The sequence below is a fragment of the Rhinatrema bivittatum genome, chromosome 9 (assembly GCF_901001135.1).
Source record: "Rhinatrema bivittatum chromosome 9, aRhiBiv1.1, whole genome shotgun sequence".
NCBI lineage: Eukaryota > Metazoa > Chordata > Amphibia > Gymnophiona > Rhinatrematidae > Rhinatrema > Rhinatrema bivittatum.
In genome coordinates this window covers 126,726,074-126,753,467 of record NC_042623.1, presented here as the reverse complement: position 1 = coordinate 126,753,467, position 27,394 = coordinate 126,726,074, and the positions used below count along the sequence as shown (strand labels likewise).

General features: G+C 42.8%; 1 protein-coding gene across 4 annotated transcripts in view; it reads left to right on the top strand.

Annotated features, from left to right (window-relative positions):
* Positions 1 to 9,023: 9,023 nt before the first annotated feature.
* The window catches only part of XPOT (exportin for tRNA), a 296,178-nt gene continuing 277,807 nt past the window's right edge, over positions 9,024 to 27,394 (top strand). The window contains exons 1-3 of one of the 4 annotated variants that reach the window (XM_029615693.1): positions 9,543 to 9,774; positions 10,688 to 10,823; positions 12,265 to 12,398. In XM_029615693.1, coding sequence (XP_029471553.1) covers positions 12,339 to 12,398 — 60 coding nt within the window. In that variant the 5' untranslated portion in view covers positions 9,543 to 9,774; positions 10,688 to 10,823; positions 12,265 to 12,338. Of the gene's footprint in view, positions 9,149 to 9,540; positions 9,775 to 10,687; positions 10,824 to 12,264; positions 12,399 to 27,394 lie in introns of those variants that run through there. The other 3 variants (XM_029615696.1, XM_029615695.1, XM_029615692.1) reach the window with 3 other exon arrangements.

Genomic DNA, 27,394 nt, shown 5'->3' with positions numbered 1-27,394 from the left:
CGGAGGAGGAGCACATGGAATACAAAGGGAAACTGAACCGAAACAGAAGAGGAGAACATAGAATACAAGAGGAGAACATAGAATACAAGAAAATCTATAGAACACAAGAAGATCACATGGAATACAAAGGGAAACTCTACCAAACAGAAGAGGAGCACATGGAATACCACGGTACAATGGATCGGACAGGCAGAGGTCGGGTACACCTGTTCATGGAACAGGGATTGTTAGAGCAGGGGTCAGACAGCTGGATACGAGATAGGAGTTAGAGCAGAGGTCAGGTACACCTGTGCATGGAACAGGGATTGTTAGAGCAGGGGTCAGACACAGCTGGATATGAGATAGGAGTTAGAGCAGAGGTCGGGTACACCTGTGCATGGAACAGGGATTGTTAGAGCAGGGGTCAGACATAGCTGGATATGAGATAGGAGTTAGAGCAGAGGTCGGGTACACCTGTGCATGGAACAGGGATTGTTAGAGCAGGGGTCAGACAGCTGGATACGAGATAGGAGTTAGAGCAGAGGTCAGGTACACCTGTTCATGGAACAGGGATTGTTAGAGCAGGGGTCAGACAGCTGGATACGAGATAGGAGTTAGAGCAGAGGTCAGGTACACCTGTGCATGGAACAGGGATTGTTAGAGCAGGGGTCAGACACAGCTGGATATGAGATAGGAGTTAGAGCAGAGGTCGGGTACACCTGTGCATGGAACAGGGATTGTTAGAGCAGGGGTCAGACACAGCTGGATATGAGATAGGAGTTAGAGCAGAGGTCGGGTACACCTGTGCATGGAACAGGGATTGTTAGAGCAGGGGTCAGACATAGCTGGATATGAGATAGGAGTTAGAGCAGAGGTCGGGTACACCTGTGCATGGAACAGGGATTGTTAGAGCAGGGGTCAGACACAGCTGGATACGAGATAAGAGTTAGAGCAGAGGTCGGGTACACCTGTGCATGGAACAGGAATTGTTAGAGCAGGGGTCAGATACAGCTGGATACGAGATAGGAGTTAGAGCAGAGGTCGGGTACACCTGTGCATGGAACAGGGATTGTTAGAGCAGGGGTCAGACACAGCTGGATATGAGAAAGGAGTTAGAGTAGAGGTCTCGGCGTCCGTTCGTGGATCTTTCCGCTGCCTTAAGCGCCCAGCTGGACGTTCAAAGTGCTCAAGGCAGCGGGAAGGTCCACGAACGTCGTCCAAGCCGCTGCCTTGAGCGCCCAGCTGGACGCCCAAGACACGACTTCGGGCGTTCATGGACCTTGAGCGCCCGGCCGGAAGTCCAAAGTGCTCAAGGCAGCGGGAAGGTCCACGAACGGCGTCCAAGCCGCTGCCTTGCGCGCCCAGCTGGACGCCCAAGACGCGACTTCGGGCGTTCATGGACCTTTAGCGCCCGGCCAGACGTCCAAAGGTCCACAAACGGCGTCCAAGCCGTGAGAAAAAAACCATCCACTTACCTGGTGGAATGACATTTCAAATGACATTTTGAAATGACAGGTACCAGCGCACCCAGGATACTGTATAGGCGCTGTATACCGCTCTATACAGTAAAATGGATTGCGCACTCCTACCGCTTCATGGACGCACTTTGGACGCCGCTTGCATTTGTGTCTCATTTGAATACTGTATCGAGCGGTATGTAAACCAAATTGTGCGCGTGGCAAACGAGGGTGCGCCCGGCACTAGCACACTCTTCCTTACGCTTCCTTACTGTATTGGCCTGTAAATAAATAGATAAATAAAATAAACCTGCCACCATCATGACACTCTTAAACACTGCTGCAAACTGGTACCTTGTCACACAGGATCTGTCACAATAGAGTAATAGCAGGCAGTTTGCAGAGGGCTAAGTCATTAGGCAAGGCTTTTACCGGACATGTTATCAGACTCAGCACTGCTGTCAACGTGATGATCTGACCCTGTGTCGCTTGGTCTTTGACTGCCTTAACAGCAAAGTCATCTTATCCTCACTGCTACTTACATCAGATGCAAGTAGCCCCCTAAGCTCCACTAATTTTCTAGATGGTGCTGTGAATTCACTCACTTGCAGTGCACCGAAAAACACCAGGGAGAAGGCAGCTGTAAACAGCGTGGTCTTGAATGCATCAGCCGCTACTTCTGGTAGTGCGCACCAAATTTGCTGCAGCAGTTGGTGTGTCAACAGCCTGCAAGTGTTGTGGCATGGGATCTCCTCCCTAGCCCAACCTTGCATGACCCTTTTTACAGCAAAATACTGAGTTTCAGCACTGCCATACTTAAGTTTCAAAGTATGCTGCGAGATGTGAGCAAACCATGTTCCTGGATAGTCCTTGCAGTTTTGCCTGCACTATGTAACTGATCAATAGACTCTCTGGAATCTTCCCCCTGTTCCAGCCACGATCATGTAAGAACGCTGTCACCTTGTCATGGTTTCTGGTGTAAGCATTCCACTTGGAAGAAGCGAGTGACCTTCGCAGCATTTCACTTGCAGTTTGGTTCCAAAGGACCATAGCTGCTCCAGGACCTCCTGCCCAACCAAATTTTCCTGTGGTGCCTGCCTCCTGAATAGGGACCACTTGCAACAAGAAAGAGAGTCCGCTATTTCATTGCCCGTCCCAGAAACACATTTGGTTCGCGCTATAATATTTCTATACAGACAGCTTAGAACAAATTCCCTTAGCAGCTCCAACACCAGGGGGCATTTAGATGTCTGCTTGTTTATAGAGTGTATGACTGCCAAATTGTCAGGCCTCAGAATTACCTAATGACGTTTCAATGCCTCACCCCACACGTGGACCACAACAACAATGGGAAAGAGCTCAAGGAAAGTAATATTCCTAGTTAACCCGCTGTGTACCTAATTTGCTGGCCACTGGGCCTTTAAAATAAATGCCGAATCCAATGCCCCCTGATGCAGCGGAATACAACTGCAGGTCATTATTACTGATTGGTCTAGGAAGCCATGCTGAAACTCCATTGGAGTGTTCTAGAAACTTCAGCCACATGGTTAGGTCTTCCCTCAGGGTTTTGTGGATTCGCGCGTGATTTTGCTTGCGGGTCAGCCCCACAGTGGTTCAAATTAATCATTGCAAGAATACCTTGCCCATTGGAATAACCTGCACTGCGAAAGCTAGGCTTCCAATCAATGACCTCATGTGTTTCAGTGTGACTTTCTTTTGGAATTCTGTGTCTGATAGCTTGCCAAATTCATCAGCTTGTCCTGTGGGAGTCTGGATTCCATGCCGTGGAGTCCAGCTTGATACTGAGGAATGTAATGACATTTGTCAGGCCTTGTGTTGCGTCCGTCGCTGCTCGACGCCTTCACTCCACCTTCTTTACCTCTGTGGCGACTCCCTCCGGGTCGGATGGATGGATGGCTGGCTACCGCGGCGTCTCCATGCCGTCTCCCTCCGGCGTCCCCAGACCGGCTGGACATTGCAGATCCGCCATGTTGCCTAATGACCTAGGGCGCACGCGCTCTGATTGAATTACCAGCAAGGGCGCGAACCTCAGGGGCGTCCCCCTGAGATGATGTCATCCGCTTCCAATATTTATAGGTCTCTAATTCACTATCTAACTGAGTTAGCAAGAGGATTGCTTCGGCTTTACTCCCAGGCTACTCTGCCTCCTCGGACTTACCAGAGGTACCCGCTCCTCGCTCTTTTCTTTACTTTCAGATTACAGATAGGAACCGGTACTCGCTCCTCGAGGGCCCATGTTCCTGAACATTCTGAAGATTCTCTACTGCCTGGAAGCTATCGCTGCTACAAACAATTGTGAGTTACCATCGCTCTCTCAGAGCTTTCCCTGGAAACAGGTACTCGCTCCTCGTGCTAAACCTTTCCAGCTCCTGAGCTTCCTTGAGACCTTATGTGAGTTTTGTCATCTAGTTCTGTTCATGAACCTTGTCTACACTACCTACTCACTTTCTACAGTTTCTCAACAGCTCAGCCATCCTGGATCGTGGTTCCAGTGCCTGAGGGACTACAGCCCTGCCAAGCATATCAGCTCACTACTGCCACCTCTGGTGGTTTCCAAAACCTGTTTAATAAAAGAACTGTGTGTGTCTGTCTCCATACTCAAGACTAGCTGGTGGTCCCTCTCGGGATATCCTCTCAGGGGCGTGGTCATCTGCCACCAGCCCAGGGATTCACCACTACTATCTCAGATTCTTAACAGATATAACAGATTGCTAACACCAGCTCTAACACAGAGCTTTCACAATAGATTGCTAACTCCGCAGTCTAACTAACAGCAGATTTATTACAGATTGCTAACTCCTTAGCAAGAGGATATCTGAGATATTCAGATATGAGGAGAGATTGAAGAATCTAAATATGTACACCCTGGAGGAAAGGAGGAGCAGAGGTGATATGATACAGACTTTCAAATACTTGAAAGGTCTTAACGATCCAAAGACAACGACAAACCTTTTCCGTCGGAAAAAAATCAGCAGAACCAGGGGTCACGATTTGAAGCCCAGGGAGGAAGACTCAGAACTAATGTCAGGAAGTATTTCTTCACGGAGAGGGTGGTGGATGCCTGGAATGCCCTTCCGGAGGAAGTGGTGAAGACCAGAACTGTGAAGGACTTCAAAGGGGCGTGGGATAAACACTGTGGATCCATAAAGTCTAGAGGACGTGAATGAAGAGTGGGTGGCTCGCTGGAATGACGGCTACTGCCTGGAGATAATACCCTTATTCAATAAACATACACACGGTTAATGCGACTCCAACATTGCTCCAAGCTTCAACGGCAAGAGGAAATGTGGAAAAAGATTTGCATTCACAAAAAACGGGGAGTAGCTTGCTTGTTACGGCAGTTACTACCCCAAACCAAATAAGCCTGATACTTCACTTTCAATGCATTACCAGCATAGCTCTCTGCTTCAACGGCAGGGGAGAAAGTCTGATACTCGTGCATATCCAGCATAGCTCTCTGCTTCAACGGCAGGGAAGAAAGTCTGATACTTCGTGCATATCCAGCATAGCTCTCTGCTTCAATGGCAGGGGAGAAAGTCTGATACTTCGTGCATATCCAGCATAGCTCTCTGCTTCAACGGCAGGGGAGAAAGTCTGATACTTCGTGTATATCCAGCATAGCTCTCTGCTTCAACGGCAGGGGGGAATGAAGAAAAGTGGATCTATATACAGACAACAACCAACAAGGACTGAATCACATAGTCTGAGTAAACAAATAAGCATGGGTGTAGCTTGCTTATTGCGGCGGTTACTACCCCTAACTAAGCTAGATATTTCACTTAGATGCGGCTCCAACACTACTCTTTGCATTAATGGTGGGGGTGGAAGGGAAATAGAACCAAAGGGTTACTAAGAGCCAAGAGTAACAGATAAGTATGAGAAGAAAAAAAAGTGCGAAGCTTGCTGGGCAGACTGGATGGGCCGTTTGGTCTTCTTCTGCCATCATTTCTATGTTTCTATATATAGATTGCTAACTCCTATCTGATTGCTCCTCCCATCAGATAGCGGTTTCATAACAGATTGCTAACTCCAGTGGATCTGGCTTAATTATGGGATGTTGTTACTCCAGTGGATCTGGCTCAAACCTTGGATGTTGTTTACCCCATAGATCCGGCACAAACCTTGGATGTTGTTTACCCCATAGATCCGGCACATCTCTCTGCATTGCAGGCTATTCTGGGCCTGGCCCAACGCATCTCAGAGCAGCAAGAAACTTTGGAGAAACTTACTGCAGCATTTCATCAGCTACACACACAGAAGATACAAGGCACAGCTTCTAAACAAGAAGGTCAGTTACAGGAGGTAACTTTAAAGACTGCTGTACCACTGGCGGCTCCTATCCGCTTTTCCAGTGAAATCCAGAAGACCCGGAGCTTTTTATTTATTTATTTATTTATTTATTTATTTATTTTAATTTTTTATATACCGGAATTCCTGTATACAATACAAATCAATCCGGTTTACAATAAACAAATTAACCCTGGTTGGGGCGGTCCGACCTGGGCTTATTACAAGGAACATTGAAAGTAACAATAACATTTAACAAATAACAATTAACATTATTCGTGTTTTGAAACAGTATGTGTGTTCAACTTTTTACAAGGAACTTTAGTAGCATATATAGTCTACAAGTATACAGTTATATAGTATGTGATTAATGACTGTTAAATAAACATTGCGAATAAGCAAGTACATAAATTAAGTGTCAAGGTGTTAGTGACACCCTGCAATGGTTGGAGCTGAAAGTCAGGAGGAGGTGCCTAGTTACACTCTGGGAATTGGAACGCTTGCCTGAAGAGCCAGGTTTTTAACCTTTTTTTGAACTCTGGTAGACTGGGTTCGAGTCGTAGGTCTGGTGGGAGCGCATTCCATTGGTGTGGTCCCACAGTTGAGAGTGCTCTTTTTCTTAGAGTTGATTTAGCTGGAGCTGCGACTAATGTGCCTTTGTAGGCGCTTCTGATGGGTCTGGAAGATAAATGTGGACGAAGTTGAGTTTGTAGAGATATAGGTGCGACGTTATGAATTGCTTTATGAATAATGGTTAAGGTTTTATATAGGATTCTCTGTTTGATGGGTAGCCAGTGGAGGTTGCTCAGGATGGGGGTAATATGGTCTCTTCTATTAGTGTTAGTTAGGATTCTGGCTGCGGCGTTTTGTATCATCTGTAGAGGTTTGATGCTGTTGGAGGGGAGGCCAAGTAGGATTGAGTTGCAGTAATCAAGTTTCGAAAAAATAATGGATTGTAGAACGAGGCGAAAGTCATTGAAGTGAAGGAGTGGCTTTAGCTTCTTTAGGACCTGTAGTTTAAAGAAGCAATCCCTGGTGGTTGTGTTTATGAATTTTTTTAGGTTAAGTTGGTTGTCAAGCCATGCTCCTAGATTCCTGACGTCTGCAGAGAGCTCCATGTTTAAAGATGTGGGTTGTGCAAGGCTAGGTGGGTGGGTGTTTGGGTTGTGTGAAATCAGTAGCAACTCTGTTTTGCTGGAGTTTAGAATCAGGAGGGCCCGTGTTCCTGGACATTCTGAAGATTCTCTACTGCCTGGAAGCTATCGCTGCTACAAATAATTGTGAGTTACCATCGCTCTCTCAGAGCTTTCCCTGGAAACAGGTATTCGCTCCTCGAGGGCCTAAACCTTTCCAGCTCCTGAGCTTCCTTGAGACCTTATGTGAATTTTGTCATCTAGTTCTGTTCATGAACCTTGTGTACACTACCTACTAACTTTCTACAGTTTCTCAACAGCTCAGCCATCCTGGATCGCAGTTCCAGTGCCTGAGGGACTACAGCCCTGCCAGGCATATCAGCTCACTACTGCCTCCTCTGGTGGTTTCCAAAACCTGTTTAATAAAAGAACTATGTGTGTCTGTCTCCATAATCAAGCCTAGCTGGTGGTTCCTCTCGGGATATCCTCCCGGGGGCATGGTCATCTGCCACCGGCCCAAGGATTCACCACTACTATCTCAGATTCTTAACAGATATAACAGATTGCTAACACCAGCTCTAACACAGAGCTTTCACAATAGATTGCTAACTCCGCAGTCTAACTAACAGCAGATTTATTACAGATTGCTAACTCTTTAGCAAGACGATATCTGAGAGATTACAGATTGCTAACTCCTATCTGATTGCTCCTTCCATCATATAGTGGTTTCATAACACCTTGGGACTTGTCATCTTCCAATGGGATGCGTGCTAATGCGCAAAAAGGCTGATGCAATAAAATGCACGTAAAAAACGGGCATCCAAACTGGGTGTCTATTTTTTACCGCACTCACATTCATCTCTCTTGGGCGCTTGATGCAATAGGCAAATGAGCTGCCACGCTAAAAAGGATGTGCTAGGGATAAATTGTGTGTCCCTAGCACATCCATGGCGTTGGGCGCCCAAGAAACGTGACTGTGTGCAGGTTAGGAAAATGGGCGCTCAATTTTATGAGCATCCATTTTCCTAACTCGTGCACAGCCAGAGGTTAAGAAAATGGAAGCTTGTAAATTGAGCATCCGTTTTCCTAAACTGATTGCCATTGCCAATAAGACTTTTTTTTTCTTTCATGTTACTGCTTTCTATGGTTCCTCCTACTTAGTATTGCAATGATATTACGTTGGAGAAACCACAGAAAAGCAGTATTTTTTGCTTTTCTGTTCAGGTTTTGGGGTGCTTTAAGACTTAATGCCGGCTCCGTGGCAGGTATTAATTTTTGAGGATAAAATGTGCAAGTCAGGCGCACTTTTTTTTTACATTGGGGGTACTAGCTAATAGCCTCATCAACATGGCATTTACATGTGAAGAGCACTATTAGCTACACGCTGGTTTGGACGCGCTGATTCCCTTAATGCATCAGGGGTTATGGACACATGTCCAAAACGTGCATCCAACCGTGGGCTAACCTGTGCGCTAGCCTGAGTGCACGATATTGCATCGCCCTGAAAATGTTTCAAACAACCAACGGCGTGGTCTCTCAAGCATGGTGGCCTGCCGCATCTGCATCGGGGGGAGCATGACGGTGTCGGTGTTCTGGCCACTACCCTGAGTTTCAGGTGAGTGTGGATGGCTGCGGAGTAGGCCCATGGTCAGCCAAGCATAACAAGTTTGTCTGAATTTGGAATCTCATTTAAAAGTCTGGTTTTTTGCCTGGATTGGTAAAAAAAAAAAAAAGGTTTAATTGTCCCGCTTAATGTCTTTTGACTATTCACCAAACAGTAACACTGGCTCAAAACACTGATTTTAATTCAGTGGAATTACTTCTCAGTATATAGAAGGCAAAATGGGGTAAAGTCACTTCTCACTGATTGAGTCCAACTTTTTCCCCTTTGTCCCTTCTGGCACTAACTGGGACTAACTTGCAAACACAAGGCACTTAATATTAATGTATTCACTGCTTTACTTATTACTGATTGGTCCATTTACTGTCACATACCAGTGAAAGGACCAGTCCCCTTTCAGAGGCCCTGAAAGGGGATTGGTCCTTTCACTGACATTTGTCATTGAAAAGAACCAATTGGGAACAGTCCGGGGGGAGGGGAGCTAAATTCTGGCTAGGCTATTGTATATGCACAGCCACTTCGTAGTGCTGAGGCAGAGTGCTAGGGATGCACAGAAGCTTATTTGTCTATTGCATTGAACGCCCAGGAGAGGTGGCTGTGTGTCCACTTTGGATGCACTTTTTTATGCGCATGATTGTTCCTCTGCCCCTGTGAGTGCAGTTTGTTTCCTGCGAACCTTTTATTCTACTTCACTCTGTACTATCCTTAACATATAGTGACACCCCCACCACCAGGTCCAGCTGCTCTTTCAGAATGGTCACATATGTTTTATTCATGTTTAAGTACTGAATAGCATATATTCTCCACCAAAATCCATTGTCAGCAAATGGGCAACTATACAGCTATGACGCCGTTCTCCCAGAAACGGCACCTAAAGAAAGCTTATTCTTCCTGTACGTTGTCATAACTGGCAGGCTAGTTGTTTTATTTTCCTGAAGATAATGCCTTATCCTCCATAATATATATCATTAGTGGTCTCGGGAGCGCCGGCAGACACTAACATTTTACTTCCGGTGGCTCTAGCTCCAAGCCGTGCGCGCTTCCGGTACAGGAAGCAGACGGGTGGACTGAAGGGAAACTCTGCTTGTGTTTATAGGCTTGCGGGGCCGGCTCGCCACGCAGGAGCACGTGCGCAGGAAGCGCGGCCCTGGTGTCTCCAGCCCACAAAGGTTCCGCTTCTTGCTCGTGTGTGGATGGACTGTTAGAGCAGTGAGCTTCAGTGTGCTGTAACTGTCTTAGCCAGAGGGAGGGAAGCGGTGATGGAGTAAATGGGAAGGTATAAGTAGGACAATTTTCTTTTTTTTTCTTTTTCTTAGCTGGGCAGGCTTGTTGCTATCGCCGCTGGGTGGGGAACGTAGTTGTTGGGCTCCTGGGCCGTGCTCCCTGAGGGAATTGCCTCCATTGCCGAGCTGGGACCCGCCGCTGGTCTCTGGCTGGGAATATAGAGCGGCCTCCCGTGATGGCAGCGCTCGCGGTTTTGCAGAACAAGGAGAAATCTTCGGCACTTGTGAAGCGAATATATTAACATCATGTGAAATATGCAAACTAAACATTCGGGCAATGTGCCAAATCCGTTGCCTTTTGGCATATGCGGTGACAGTTTGGTCATGGGGCTATAACCTTGCTTATTAAGTGTTTAAAAGGTTACTTTAGTTATATTCTCTCCAATAATTGTTTTCTGGTTAATGCCTTAAAAGTAACCCATTTGTTTCCTCAGTCTTCATTTTCAGGACAGATGTTTAGAATGCTGGCAGCCACAGGTCATCACTGTAGATTTCAGCCCATTTTAAGCAAACGCTTAGACAAAAGTGCATTTCTGTTGCCGAATACAGCTTGATAAATCGAACACAACATTCTGGAGTTAACGTCAAAGAATAAATAAAGCATTTTATCTAATTTAAAAACACATGAAAACCACTGAGCACACACTACATCTACATTTAAAGATTTGTGGGGTGATGATGTACTCCATCTGAAACAAATCCCTGTTCATGGACCACGTGAATGCACAGTAGCTTTCTTACTATAATGTGATGTGGCTAGTATAATTATTTTACGTGGCTTGACAGTTTTCTCTTGCTTTGGACTTCTAGCATAATTATAACTAGGATATGGGACATGGCTCCATTAGCCTTCATTTGTGAGCAGCCAGGTGTATCCCATCTAATATCTCCATTCTCTCTATCTAGCTCACACTTGACCGGGAGCCAGATGTCTGTTTCCTCTTGAATCCAAAAAGTGTGCCCCTTAAGACTGGTCCTTTGGTGTTCTTGATGAGCAATGCCTGGGATCCCCTGCTGGCCTGAAGAGCAGAATTGAACCCAGGTCTTCCTCATAGCAAAATTCAGTATTGATATCTCGCAGTTAGCTTGCTTAATTTATTTTATTTATTTTTTTGCTGTTTTCTGGACCTTGTTTAATGTTAATGGTAATCAGAGCATTGATTTGATATTAAACACTTCAGTAACAGTACAAAACCTTGTATCTCTTTATATCTTTCTAATGGAACAATAAAAGAACATGTTAACTTTTTTTTTTTTTTTTTGTAATTAATTTTTGGCCTTGTAGTTTTCCTCCTCCTCCTCCTCCTTTGGACCTTCAGCTTCTTCACAAATAGCCTCAATTAGAGTGTAGAGCCATGTCTTCATCTGCAACTTCTCAGGTTGTTTCTCATATTTTATTTATTTATTTATTTAAAATTTTTATATACCGGCATTCATGTTGCAAACACATCATGCCGGTTTACATATAACAGGGGTGTACTGTGAACAATTCAATAACCTATTTGTGTAGAAGGAAGCAGTTACAAATAACAAGGTAATAGAACTGGGAGGAGAGAAGAAAAGGGAGAGAATAACATTAGGTATAGGTATTTACATTAGTAATAACATTTTTACATGTGGAAGTGGTAGAATCTGGCTGAATAGAATTAATCGGTGTCCTGGAAAGCTTTTACATTCACCTCCTAGCTCAGCCATTACAATGACCTCCTTTGGTTGGAGGCCTCAGATCACTTCGTCTTCGGGAACCTGACTAATCTAGACCTTAAATTCTGCCATTAGGTGTCATTGTGGTATGGTGACTAAGTGCCTATTCTCCCAGGGGCTGTGAATGCTGCCTGTGCAGCATCCCTAGTCACCCTAGGGAGCAGTGAATCTGACTTGAGCATCAAACCCAGGTCATCATCTTGGCAATGCTACCAAGTTGACCCCAACATGAAATCTTATTTTCCCTTTGTGATTGCCCTCACTGTGTTTGCTATGTAAGGCTATTTTATCTACAGCTCTCATCCTACTGTGTTGGTAGGTTTTAAGTTAAATCCTAATTCCAAGTTACTTACATATAATCTTTAAAGGAGTATTAAGTATATGTGAGCAAGTGTCCTTTTTATAGTGTGGTTTACATTGTGATATGAAATATAGAATTGGATTAGCCTAATGCTAATAATTCACTAGTATCCCTTTTTCATGAGGCAGTGCATGATTTCTAGGAAATATGTTGCAATTTTATAGGTCTGCAACTTCATATTACCTCCAAAATAAACTGTTTGGTCTTTGAGTGGTCTTAGTCATCTTTATAATGAATTAATGTATACTTATAAAAACATCTCTCTATCATACTAATTTCTATCCCTTAGTGCATGTTACAAGTTTGATCAGGGTGGAGGTAATGGTGCTTGAGCTATAGAATTCTGCTACTATATATATATTGTGCTTAAAAATGCTATTCTCAATTTTGCATTTTCTATTTTTTTTTTTTTTGGCAGATGTTTATCTCTTTTGAAGGAGAAGAAGGCAAACATATTTTGAAAGATAAGAAACATAAAGTATAGCAGCTGAAATGGATGAGCAAGCTCTGCTAGGGCTGAATCCAAATGCAGATGCAGACTTTAGACAAAGGGTAAGTTGGATAATTACTTTTACTCCACTTTGTGGGTGTCGCTAACATTGGAAGTGATGTGTAATATTCAATGGTGCCAACATGAATAACATCTTGGCGTTGGACTTGATAGCTTCTAATTGATGACCACTTTCAGTCTTGCAGTTCTTGGGCCTTCACTAGGTAGTCCTGGGAGAATTCTGCTCTACTGTGCAGAAATTCCAGTTCCTGCACAGAATTTGGAGTGGACCTCATCCCACTTGCGGTGATGAGGAAAGTGCAGGCCCCAGTGAGTCTGTTTGTAGTGGTTGTTTGTGTGATAGGCTGTGTGTAGCGATATGTGTTTAAGACTGCATGCTGGGAGCCAATATGCAGAGGTGTGTGAGAGAGAAAGGGAGCCTGTGTGAGGAGTGGGTGTGTGCGTGAGAGAAAGAAGGGAGACTGTGCAGAGGCGGATCCCGATGACGACCGGCCCGGGGATTCGCCACCCAGGAGATACCACGTGGTCTGCCGAGCACGGCTCTGTCACGCCGTGCTCGGCAGACCACATGACTAGAGCATGACTAGAGCCTATCGGGGGGGATGCCCGATCTGCCCCTGAGCCTGTGTGAGGGGTGGGTATATGCAACAGAGAAGGAAGCCTGTATGAGGGGATGCATATGTGCACGAAAAAGAGGAAACCTATGTAAGGGGCAATACTGAGAAAGGAGTCAAACTCTGGGCGTGAAAGAGGTTGAGCCCAGCAGGGAACGGGAGAGGTAGTGGAAGGTGAAGGAGCTGGGGGACCTGAGAAGGCAAAGTGAAAGGAGACTGGCCAGGGGAGCAGGGAGAGAGGGAGGAAGGGACACTTTCAATGTACTTGTAGGGAAATTCTGCTCAAAATATTTAAAACTTTGAATCTTTAAAAGATTGTCATGTATATTGTGTTGTATATTGTGTCGTAAAGCATCTCCTATGCCTTTTGGCTTTCTACCCTCCAACTTAATTTCATGCTATATTCGGTAATATATACAGTTGTCGCACTTTCTTTTCTACACTCTGGCTATACTTGGTCTACCTAACCTCTTTTTTCGTCCTACATTCCCCCTTCTTCCTGTGCATTTACATCCCAACCTAAGTTTGGGACTCGTATCGTGTATTTATCTTTACTATTGTATATTTAAATTTGCTACTGTGTAGTTAAGTTTGCCTTCTCTGTCATGCCTGTTCTTTCCCTTTAGGTGCAGTTTCCTCGTGCACCTCCCAGTTCCTCTTGACCCTGTTTTTTGTAACTGCTCATTTCCTTCTTCGTTATCCCCTGTTACATGTAAACCGGCATGATATCTCTGATGGTCGGTCAAGAAAAACAATAAATAAATAAGATCATGAAAGGCCTTGAACGAGTAGATGTGACTCGGTTATTTACACTTTCAAATAATAGAAGGACTAGGGGGCATTTCATGAAGTTAGACAGTAGCACATTTTAAGACTAATCGGAGAAAATTCTTTTTTACTCAACGCACAATAAAGCTCTGGAATTTGTTGCCAGAGGATGTGGTTAGTGCAGTTAGTGTAGCTGGGTTCAAAAAAGGTTTGGATAAGTTCTTGGAGGAGAAGTCCATTAATGGCTGTTAATCAAGTTTACTTAGGGAATAGCCACTGCTATTAATTGCATCAGTAGCATGGGATCTTTTTAGTGTTTGGGTACTTGCCAGGTTATTGTGGCCTGGTTTGGCCTCTGTTGGAAACAGGATGCTGGGCTTGATGGACCCTTGGTCTGACCCAGCATAGCAATTTCTTATGTTCTTATGAGTCTTCCCATGAGAATCTTGTGAGGAGTAAATCCATGCTTGCAATTTGGCATATTTATTTTGCTCATAAGGGCCAGAGAAAGGACATTAAGGCCATTTAAAAGAAGTCTTATGAGTTTGGCCAGTTTATTTTTCAAAACTTGATTTAAATATTCAAAATGCCTGAGGCCTGGGGTCTGTAAGGGCAATGGTACTGTAGTTTTTATCCTCAGTCCTTTCCCAACTTCCATTACTTGAACTGTGAAATGTCACTTTTAGTAGCCTCTGGAATCTCAGACCTTGTTATGACCATTTTTCAGGAGTTTCTTTGCAACTGTGACAGCATCATTTCTAACTGAAGGGATTGCTTCTAGCCAACCAGTGAAATACATGCATCAGTTAAAATGTACTTTCACTATAACACTTGTGTCATCACAAAATTAATTTGCAGTCTCACAAATGGTCCTTAGGGGTGCTGAAATGTGAGGGTGCAACACATAATCCTTTCCCTGTGTTATAGCATGTATCACATCTTTGTATAACACTTAAGGCAATAGGGCCCAGATTTGATGTTCACCGGAGGAAATGACATTATCGAGGTGATTAGAGGCTTGGGATCGAGCTCCTCCATTAAGCGGGCTAATCTATATGATATCTTAGGCATCTTCCAGCTATAATTTATTCTACTTACCAGCCTTGACCTCCATTATCTAGAAATGGTGAAAAAAATCAGTTAATTTTCGCAAATATTCCTATGCAAAACTAGATGAGGGCTGCAAAACTGACCCTGAGAAACGTGGTGGCTGGTGGATCAGAGGTGGAAGTAGGCCTTGAAATACGTCGTCTCCTCCAGGGACGGACTTGCCAACTCGTGACAAATAACTGAGGATCAATTGTAGATGTATTTACTCTGGATATTTCTTCAGATTGGGACATAGTCTCGATTGACTTTGGAAGGGTGGCTGGTGCTGTTTTTATTGTATTTTGCTTTTTCTGGTAACATACTCTCTTATGGGTCTTTGACCTTTTATTTGTGTTTAGTTTTTTGTTTTCAGAGTCAATATATATTCCTAATGTTCTATATTGTAGCGCTCTCTGTTGTGCCTACATGACTTGCTTGATGGAGAAGCTAGTATCTTCACATGACTGTTCCTCTTATGGTTATTCTGGATTTGCGGTTTTGTATCAGCAAATCTTGAAAGGGGGGGAGGTTTGGGGGGTAGGGAGTTGGGTTGTTTTCTGTAATATGGATCTACTGGAGCACCTTTGCTATATAGTTCTTGTCATCACATGGTTTTTTAATTGGGTTGGTGGGGGATTAAGGAGGATACTCTTTGTAGGTTTTTTGTTTTCTTCATGTAGAGGGGAAAGAGGTTTACTGTGTAGCTGAAGGGCAGTATAGGTCTTTGGGTATTATAGTTCTTTGTTCTCTTTTCTCTGTCTCTCATGACTTCATTTAAGACTGTATCATTGAATGTAAAGGGCCTAAATACTTTTAGAAAGCGACATCTCCTTTACAAAGAATTAGACAGGCTCCAAGCTGCAATAGTGTTCATACAAGAGATGCATCTAAAGCGCAGATAGGAAGTTTTGATGCGCTCTGATAGATTTCCATCCAGATATTGGGTGGCTAGCTCTCATTTAGCAAAGTATGCTGGGGTAGGTATTTTGATAAGTAAGGATGTCATTTTCGAGTATAAATCCTGCTTTTCTGATCCTGGGGGGAGATATATTATTCTTATCATAGGTGGGGAACTTTAGTTAGCATTTATGCTCCTAATTATGGGGGGAGATTTTAATGAGACTCTGAATTCTGTTTTGGATAACTCCTTGAGCCGCACTTATGAGCCCCATCATTTTAGGGATACCTTAAAACTATTGATGTCTCAGGGGAATATGATTGATAAATGTCTGGAGGTCTTGTAATCCTAAATCTAGGAACTTCACATTTTTTTTTCATGTCCCCATTAATCTTATTCACGTTTAGACATTTTTTTGGTTGGTAAGGGGGTTATCAATAGGAAACTGATATTAAGTCAGCGACATGGTCTGATCACACTTCTGTGTGGCTCACAATTTCCTTCTTGAGATATGACCAGGGTCCCAGGTATTGGTGGTTAAATTTATCTACCTTGGAAGATGAAGCCTGTGCTGATATCCAAGATTTAGCCCTTAATGATAATGGTGAAGTAGCCACGGTGGTGGTCTGGGACTGCTTAAAAGCTATAGTACATGAAAAACTTCTCTAGAGCCTCTTATGTAAAGAAATTAAGAGGATGAGAAGCGGGTGCCAATGGCTCAGATTAGACGCTTAGTCTTTACATAAGCGGCCACTATCCTCCTCAGAATATCAGCAATTGATGGAGTGCTAGACTTGTTTTTTACAATTTTATTTGTATTTGTATAGGCCAAATGCTGCCATTTCCTCTGAGGAAATAAATAATTTTCTGGGGAGTGTATCCTTCCCTGTTTTATCTGATTCGCAGAGGGATATACTAGGTGGAGATATCTGAGTTGGAAGTTTTTCTATAGCTATAAAGTCCCTAAATCCAGGGAAGTCACCTGGGCTTGATAGAAATGTGATGTGTAACCATCAGAAATTTGCAGAAAAATTTAATACCACCCCTGACTAGGATGTTCAACTCTTTTGAGAAATGGGGGAGCTTTGTTACCCACCTCTAATTTAGCAGGTATTATGATCCTGGCTAAACTGGGTTGTGATCCTTCCGTTTGCGGTTCTTATTGTCCCATATCTTTGATTAATTTAGACCTGAGGATTTCGCGAAGATCTTAGCTACCTGGTTGAATGGTTTTATTGTCCATATTATTCATCCGGATTAGGCCGGTTTTATACCGGGCCGTATGGCTGCAGACAACATCTGTAAAATAGTGGACATAATGTGGTGGGTGAAAAAATAGAATATTCCCCTATATTTCTTCCCATAGATGCTGAGAAAGCGTTTGATTTAGTTCATTGGCCTTTTTTATTAAAAATCCTGGGGAAGATGCAGTTCGGGGAATGTTTTTCTCCATTGGCTTCGACAATTGTATGCTAATCCTAGAGCCTGCATTAAGGTAAATGGGGGGCTATTTGGATCTGTTTTCAGTGGGTAGAGGCACGAGACAAGGTTGTTCTTTGTCCCTTCTCCTTTTTGCTATTTTTTTTTGAGTCATTTTGCCACTAGGGTTCGCGCTAATCCAGATATCACAGGTATCACAATTGGGGCTTTTTCCTCCAAGCTATCTTTATTTGTGGATGATGTTCTTTTTACCTTAATGAATCCCTTAGTCACTCCCAGCCTCCGTGCGAGAAATGGAATATTTTAGCTCTGTTTCTGGGTTTAGGATTAACTGGGATAAGTCAGATTTAATATCAAGGTCTCCAGCGAGAGGGAGGGGGGTACTTAGGGGGAAATAGCCATTTAAATGGGCTAGTCGCAAAATTAAATACCTTGGGGTCTTTATAGATCACAGGGAGCATCTTTTTCAGTTAAATTATCCCCCTTTAATGGCTCGAATTTATAAGGATCTTGAGGAATGGGATTGCTATCATATCTCATGGCTGGGTAGAATAGCCACGGTCAAGATGAATGTTCTGCCTCAAATTAGCTATTTTTTCCAGGCACTACCAGTGGGAATACCAGCCGTTACATTGAAAGCTTGGCACAACAGATTGATGAGATTTATCTGGCAGGGAAAACCTTCCAGGGTGGCTAGGCAGGTTTTATTTCTAGCCAAACCAAGGGGTGGATTAGGAGCTCCTAATATGGCATGGTAATATGAGGCTCCTAATATGTCATGGTACTATGTGGCTTCCAATCTTCGGGCCATGGTTGATTGACACCGCTTACACAATCAAAAACCTTGTGTTTTGACGCAGGCAATTTTGGGTACACTTCCACCTTTACTGTTAATTTGGCAACCTAAAAATGCCTGGAGAATTCCTCAAACGGTATCTCCATCTTTGTCTCTTTCTTTAACAGTATGGACCAAGTGGTGGTCTTTTTTTTTTTTAGTTGGATCAAGGGATTACCATTATAGTACATCTTTATTTTATAATCATCATTTCCTGCCTGCCTTGCTGAACCCAGCTTTTCGAGCATGGCAGTCTCATTGGATTTTACGATGGGAACGTGTGGGGGCGCTCTGGTTTTCTGCACTACAATCTAAATATGATCTTCCTGGTAATGCTGTTTTTCCCTATTTGCAGCTTCACCATTTTGTGATGCAATCTAAATTGGGGACTCATTTGGCCCAAGGTGTCTCATAGTTTGTAAAAATGTGGATAGAATCACAAGTGTTCTTTCTAAAATGTATGAATGTAAAACTGGCCCCAAAACCCTAGACCACCACAAAAACCTCACCTCAAGTTACTAATTGACCCTCCTATGTGGCATAAATAATTGACTGTGTGCCATCTCAGTCTTTCTCTCACTCTCACTTATCTCTCTCTTTTCCTGCCCAAAATGGAATTTGCGATATGTATCGCACAGCTTAACTTCAGGAAGAAAGGTGTAGTTTTTTCCAGCGCTAAAATATAAGATAACATGTGTTGTGCTATCACACGCAACATTAAACATCCTTCATTTTCATAAACCCCACCCAAACTCCTCCCCTTTGACTAAAATTAAAACATTTGCATACGCATTTCAAGATGCAATAACGCATGCATTATGGTGTTATCGTGGGCGTTAGGGCCCTAACGCATTTTGATGAATGACCCTGTAAGTTTGTACTTGATAAATTGAAAGCGCTTGCAGTGTTTACATTAAAATCCTTGGCTAGAAATTCGCTGCGTTTGCTTACTTTTGAAGAAATCTCACATTACCTAGATCCCACTAAACAAAATTTTGAATATAGTAATAAAGCTTGCAAGTTATTAGCCCAGAAATATAAGTTCAAACTGCTTAAATTGGATTATTAAAATCAAAGATAGGTTTGGGAATTGTTTGATACTATTAAAACTGAGTAAACTCTGCCCATATTTGTACCAAATCAAGTTTTGAAAAGTTTGCAGATATATTTTTGGCTTTATTTGGAGGTGGAGATGATGGGTGGGCTGGGTGTTCATGAAATAAAGATGCATTATTTCTTTTCTCAGCTGAAGGTAGTAATAGATTGTCACAAGGAAGGGAATGGCATATGATGGGCCTGAATTGAACATGCCTTTGTAAGTGAAGTTCCAGTTAAATTTTAGTGTGGCTTCCTAAGAAATTACCATATTTTTCGCTCCATAAGACGCACCTAGGGTTCAGAGGGGGAAAATTAAAAAAACAACAAAATGGTGTCTAAACTGGCTCTGTTCCCAGAGCGTCCGTTTCCAGCATTAAAATTAGGGGTGTGCAATTTTTTTTTCATCCCTGTTTCATTTTCGGGTCTGGGGAGGGCCATTTCGATCCACTCCCCAGACCAGAAAACTTTTATCGTGCTATTTCGTGAAAAAAAAAAAAACCAAACCCCAATCCTTCAAATTTAATTAAACTACGATCTTAAAAAATGGCGTGGGCCATCCATTGCTCCTACCATGTGACAGGGGCCGACCAATGGCATCGATATCCCCTGTCACATGGTAAGGGCAAAGGGCCACTAGCGCCATTTTGATTATTGGCAGCCGAATGCCCGAGAGGGGGAGATGACTCCTGGGACCCCGCTGGACCACCAGGGACTTTTGGCAAGTCTTGGGGGGGTCAGGAGGGTGGGGGTTGTAGTTAATTCAATTTTATTTTTTATATTCGCTCCATAAGATGCACAGACATTTTCCCCCCACTTTTGGGGAAAAACGTGTCGTCTTATGGAGCGAAAAATACGGTATATGTATTTTGTTTCCTTTTTGTCTTCACTTTCTTGACTATGCGACTGTGAGATTTTTGAAAGGTTATTTTGGTGGGTGAGAGGGAGTTTTCTGTAGTTTTCCCTTAAGATTAACAGACATTTTCATCTGGGCTTGACTCATTTGATTTTCAGAGATGAGAAGACTTGGGGTTATTTCATTTAGGTTAGTTTTGGGGCAACGCATGAATACTGAATTTTGAAGACCTCAAGGGAGGTTTCAGCTGACTAATCTAGATAGCTTTCCCTATTTATAGTTTCATCATTTTATGAAAATGAAGTTGATTACAACTTATCTTATGAAGGGCAAAACTCTTTTGGCGGATTATTTTGAGAAGGCAAGTACCACCAGGGGGGTAATTTTGAAATTCTATGCCACACTGATTGGGGAATTATCTGCTAAACCTTGGCATATGATTTGGGCGGAAAAAGAAATTTGGGAGAACCTGGAGGAAACTTCTTGGGATTTTTGTTTCTTGTTGGTGGAGAGGAGTTCTGTTTCCACCTGACTAGTCGAGAATCGATATAAATTGTTTCGGTGGTGTCTTACTCTGGAGAGACTTCAAAAATTTATTCTGATGCCCAGTCAGGATGTTGATATCAGTGTGATGGAGTAGACACCCTATTTCATATCTACTGGGGTGTCCTTCAATTCAGAAATATTGGAATATGATTATTAAGTTGATTAAAAATATTATTTGTGTCTCTTCCTAGAAACCCTAGGATATTTCTTCTAAGTTTTCCTGCTCTAATGTGATGACCTTGCTATTGAGTATTATCACAGATTAATATTGCTGCATGATGCATGTTGTCAGCTTTCTGGAAAAGCCCAGAGATTCCAGCTCTATCATCTATTTATTCCTTCTTTACATAGGAATATCGATTATGATTACAGAGTACAATTGAGAAGTTTGAAAATATTGAAGCCTTATTTGCTTTGGTTGAAATCTTTGTACTTTTTAATGTATTTTTTTCATTTTATATACTCATATAGAACCTTTATGTCTTACTATGAGGGAGAATGGGTTGCATTGGAGTTTGTGTGCATCACTTAGCAGATTTTCATCTTTCTTATGTGTATAAATGTTTTAATATGTATTTAATAATATTTAAATTGAAAAAAAAAGCAGGTTAACATTTTTCAGAATTTACCCGTGCATGGGGGTAAGGGTAGCAGGATGGAGGGGGGGGCCTGCTTGCCCGTGCATGTGTATCTAGTAGTTCTCATGGCTGGCTGTGCGTGAGCATAAGATCTAGAAGGAAGCTGTGAACCCTGAGGAGGAGAAGCAGAATAGGAGCATAAAGCATGACTGGTGTATCTTTGCCCCAAATTCAGCTGGGAGACTGAAAGACTGTAGCCTCTTCACTGCTACGTTTTGTCCAAACCTGGAGCCATCCTGTCTCCTGAGAGATGATTAGTGGCCCATAGCACAACTCGAGTGCTAAGTTTTGCTTTAAAGTCTGCAAGAAGGCTACGTTGTGGTCCTTCTGTGTGTGTGTGTGTGTGTCAGGTGTTCTCCCACATTAGTTGTATAATCTATCAAATGTTGCTCAGACATTTTGTATTTGGCTGTGGCATTAGTCTCATGGCCAACTCTTATGATGTGTAACAGCTATATATTGAGCCTGCTGATCACCTTTAGCAGGTGGTATAGATCGCAACAGTTCGTTACACATTTCCCTATACCAGTGATGGCCAACCTTTTGAGCTCAGTGTGTCAAAATTCATAAAAAACCCGAGCATAACTCGGGTGGTGTGTCACTTCTAGAAAAATCCATAATTTTGTGATATTTGTAGCTCTAATTAATAACATTTATAATTTTAATATATGTACTGTATTTATTAATAAAGCAAAAACAAATAATTCTTTACCTTACCTGCTTAGTGACTTTTTTGTTGCTGAATTTCATTGGCTAAATCTTCAATTGAAGGTTGGCATTTCGTACACTTCAAGCCCAAGCAAGCGTTACAAACTTCATCTGTCAGTCGGTTTCTTTTATTGGCTCCCATTCATTTTCACACCACTCCCTCCCCATCCCCCAGGCATCCACACATTCATTCTCACACACACAGACCCCCAGGCAGGCACCCATGCATTCACACACACACAGACCCCCAGGCAGGCACCCATGCATTCACACACACACACACACACATACACCAGACACAGGCCGGCACCTATTCTCACACATACAAACCCCAGGAAGACACCCATTCATTCTCATACACAGACACACCCTCAGGCAGGCACCCATGCATTCACACACATACACCCCCAGGCAGAGTCCCATTCATACACATGCACACTAAAGGCAGACCCCCCCCTCTCTTTTGCCAGCAACCTCAGAGCCTCTCTCATTCCTCTGCTGCCACTGTCACTGCTGCCACATGGCTATTGGGGAGGTGCCGATTGCTGCTACTGACACTGAAGTCCATTCTGCTGCCTCCTCTGTGCAGGCCCTGTGGGCTTCCACTTTCTCCATGCTGATCTCGTACATTGTGAGATCCGTAGAGAAAGTGCTATTCTTGCACATTCCCAAAGATTACATGTGCCAATCACTAAAAAGTAATCTATATTTTTTTTTTGCCTTTGCTGTCTGATCTTAGTTTTCTAATTGGTTGGTCACAGGCTTTTTTTTTTCCACCTTCCCTTTCTTATTTTTTTTGCCAATTCCTTTTATATTGTCTTTTTTTCTGTTTCTTTTCTCTCCATCTTCTTCCCTCAAACACACAGTCAGGTTCTCATTCTCACATGCATTTCTCTCTCTCTCCCACATACACACAGGCTCTCACTGTCACATGCTCTCTCTCATACAATCATTCATACACACAGTCTCTCACTGGCACATGCTCTCTCTTACAATCATTCATACACACAGGCTCTCACTGGCACATGCTGTCTGACTCTCACACACAGGCTCTCTCTCTCTCTCTCCCACATGCTGTCTTGCTCAAGCACATGCTGTCTCTGCAAACATTCAGGTCCTCACTCTCAAACACAATCTCTCAACTCATCTCATACACGCACGCACACACACACTCTACAGACCCTCAGCCTCTCTCTCACCTCTGGGCCTCCTCTTCGTGGGTCGCCGCAGGATGGGGCCCTGCAGCGGCCCTGAACTTCTCGGGCCGTGGTGGCCCTGCTACCGGGCCTCTTCCTCTTCTCGGGCCGCTGTGACTTGGAATTCGCGGCGGCCCATAAGCACAAGTGCTGCTCCTCTTCTGTACGCGCTGATGCTTCACCTCCTTCCTGCCCAAGCGGCTCCGGCAACGTTTACTTCCAGGGCTGCACAGGCAGGAAGGAGGAGGAGCATCAGCGCATTTAAATGTGATCTGTTTCTTCGGCTCACGTCACCATGGCCCTGCCTATCGCTGCGCCGAATGAGCCTCCCTGCGCCCGGGGGCATTGGGGAGGGGGGGTGGAGGGGTCCGGAGGGTGGGGGGATACTAAAAACTTAATTTTAAAGGGTCGGCACAGCCGATTAAAAAAAAAATAAAAAATTCCCGATAGTCCATGAAACGCTGTGCGTGTCAGCAAAAACGTCTCTGCGTGTCACCTCTGACACGCGTGTCATAGGTTAGCCATCACTGCCCTATACTAATAGGGCAGTGGATGATCTTGCTGCCTTTCGGAAGCAATGTAAAGCCTGGTGTTTACTAAAGCTTTTAATGTTTTGGTGACTTGTGTAAACTTATAGCTTTTGTAGGATAGGCGGTTGATAAATTTGGAAATAAACATTTGCAGGCTTACATAAATCCAATAATAATTTAGATTCTGCTTTAGGGCCATCTCTCACAAAAACCATTCCAGGACACTGCCTACTTCTTTGGAATGATTCAGGTGAAGCAGGAGGGTGGAGATCCAGACAAAGAGGATGCTTACCTCTTTGGTGGTTGTGTTTGAATAAGGTGCCCTCTCTTAGAGCCATATCTGTAATCCCCCTGTCATCCATTATATGAGGTGTGAAAGGAAGTGGAATCTCTTCATCAACCGCACTGTCTTCTGATGCATATTCCAATTTCATGCTCATCAATTTGGTTATCTGTCAGTAGGAAAGTGAGGCAACTTTAATGTACACTTATGTTCCCTAATATATCCTATAAAGTTGTTTTCCACCATAATGGCCTTTTCTAATTTGACATAGTTGCTTCCACTTTTCTGGGCCTCACTGACTCTACAAATTGCTCAACAGACACATCTAAATTATTTTTAACTCCTTTCAGCTGTGAGTTTCTGTTGACCCATTGGGCAAGTCAATTCACCTTTCATTGCCTTAGTATAAACTTAGACTGTGAGCCCTCTGAGGACAGGAAAATACCTACAGTAACAATGCAATTTGCTTTGAAGTGCCTGAAAGGTGGGATATGAATCAAATGGAGGAGATAATTGAGAATTGGATGAGTCCTATTTTTGTTCCAGGAAGGAGTAGTCTCGTAAATAAATGCCTGCAGAAGAAATTATATGCATTCTATTGTGAAATTTGTGTTCCCATTTGGAGAGGGGGTGTTTACACATAGGTGTCTGGTGGTAAACTAAATTAACATAGTAACATAGTAAATGACAGCAAATAAAAAAACGAAAGGCCTATTTAGTCTGTCCAGCAGCAATTTTTTAATGTGTATTCTGCACCTTCTATTTTGCCATCTAATAGAAATATTGGTAACTCTTTAAGAATGTTGATGTATCCCCACGCTTTTCTCAATATATTCTTTCATCGCTGGGAGGGTGTCAGTTGATTCATTTAGCCACTCATAGGCTCAATCATACTTTAGATTTAGTATTTGTCAATGTATCCCTCAAAAATCATAGTTCAAACTCTATTTCTGTGTTAATGTTCCTTGATCCAATCATGCATTGATCAGTTTCCTTATAGCAAATTTTCATTTTTACCCTCTAGTGATATTCTCTGTTTTTACCTTGTCGCGGCCATATTAACAGTACACATTTCACTAGTCTCATTTCTCTGCTACTCTTTAATTTAGCCATGGATAGGATACACACACCTGGCTCTTTGTGATTCCACTCTTATTTCTGTGTTAGATACATTGGCTTCCCTCAGATTACCTAGTGCAAAGAAATAGCAAGCTCAACTTTATCTGACTCCAGCTCTCAAGTCGACTAGGCAATCTTTACAGAAATGTGAGTGAAGCTGGCATAAACATCGTACCCCAGAACTCGCACTTAGTTTTTTGACTACATATCAACCACAAATTTTGGAGGCTAAAAAGAATTTTTATGCTAAACAGATTAGAGATATTGGCTATAATCCTAAGGCATTATTCTCTGTACCAAAAATATTAACTAGTTCTTTCATCATCAATTCTAGCGCACTTGATGTACCTTCTGTTGAGTCCTTTCTCATGCACTTTAATTCGAAAATAGAAAAGCTGAGTCTCAGCTTTTCCAATGTTCCTATGTGGCACACCCCCCCCCCCCCCCAAATCAACATGATTCCGTCTTGGAGTTCTCTTTCTAACCTTTCAAGTTGCGAAGTTGAATCATTGATAATATGAACAATGTCATGTGCCTATCTAGTAATTTGTTCTCTGGCTCTTTTCTAAGTAGTTAGGGATTTGCTCTTCTCTATCGTTGCCACCATTATTAACCTGTCCTGGGATGAAGGTTCTTTTCCTGACTACCTTAAAATAGTGACAGTGTGGCTTTTTTTTTTAAGAGGGCAATCTTGACAGGACAGATCCAAATAATTATAGATCCATTTCATCTCTGCCTTTTCTTTCCAAAGTTCTTGAGTCTGCTGTTCTGCAACAACATACAGATCACATTGAGGGACATGAGCTGCTTGATCCTCATCAATTTGGATTCAGGCATGCCATGAGTGCTGAACTTTCATTGCTTTCCCTTACTGACAAATTTAGAAGAGGTATTGACAGTGGCCCTCAATACAGACTTGTCTCTCTTGATAGCTCTTCAGCATTTAACACTGTCGATCATGCCTTATTCCTGCAGCGTGATTTTAAACTGGTTTACTTCCTACCTTCAAAATTGCTATCAGCAGATTAAGATTAAAATGAGTTTTTATTATACTCATGTATTAAAACTGGAGTCCCACAGGGCTCTTCTTTCTTCAGTATTAATATTTACCTTGCTCCTATTTATAAAATCCTTGCCAGTTTGAGTGACTTATAAAATCTATGTGGATGACATCCAGTTTATAATTTGTCTATATACTAGGCAAAACTTGGCTGCACTACAATAAATTATCTCTTAACATGGCAAAAACTGAACTTCTTTCAATTCATAGTGTCCACTTTGCTTTCTGGCACTCATCATTTAGCATTGATAACCATGTGATCCCTATCCAAAAATGTGTCAGAAATCTAGGGGATTATGTTACGTAGTATCTGTCATTTCATTTACACATTAAAACAGTCATTAAACATGAGTTTTTTTTTAAACTATGTATCGTCTCTGGCCTAAAGAAAATGCTTCATGAATCTCATCTTCGCACTATTGTATAGGCATCCATTTTTCCACTTATTGATTATTGTAATAGCCTCTACTTATGTTGACCAGATGTTTCTTTACAGCCCCTACAGCTTCTGCTGATCTAGGCGTCATAGTGGACAATACATTGAAATTGTCGGCTCAGTGTGCTGTGGCAATCAAAAAAGCAAACAATGTTAGGAATTATGGGAATGGCAAATAAAACGATGGATGTCATAATGTCTCTGATTTGTTCCATAGTGAGACAGCATGTTGAATACCATGTGCAATTCTGGTCACCGCATCTCAAAAAAGATATAGTTGCACTTGAGAGAGTGCAGAGAAGGGCGAATACATAAGAACATAAGAAATTGCCATGCTGGGTCAGACCAAGGGTCCATCAAGCCCAGCATCCTGTTTCCAACAGAGGCCAAACCAGGCCACAAGAACCTGGCAATTACCCAAACACTAAATTGATAAGTGGCATGGAACAGCTGCCCTATGAGGTGAGGCTAAAGTTAGAGCTGTTCAGTTTGGAGAAGACACGACTGAGGGGGGGATATGATAGAGGTCTACAAAATCATGAAAGGACTTGAAAAAGTTAATGTAAATCGGTTATTTATTCTCTCAGATAATAGAAGGACCGTGGGCACTCCATGAAGTTAGCAAGTAGCTCATTTAAAACCAAAGAAAGTTCTTTTTCACTCAGTGCATAGTTAAGCTCTGTAATTCATTGCCAGAGGATGTGATTACAGCAGTTAATGTAACTGGATTTAGAAAAGGTTTGGATAAGTTCCTAGAGGAAAAATCCATAAACTGCTATTAATTAATAAGCAGTAGTAGCTTGAGATTTATTTAATGTTTGGGTACTTGCCAAGTACTTATGACTTGGATTGGCCATTGTTGAGAACAGGATACTGGGCCTGAAGGACTCTTGGTCTGACCCATTATGGCAATTTATATTTTCTCT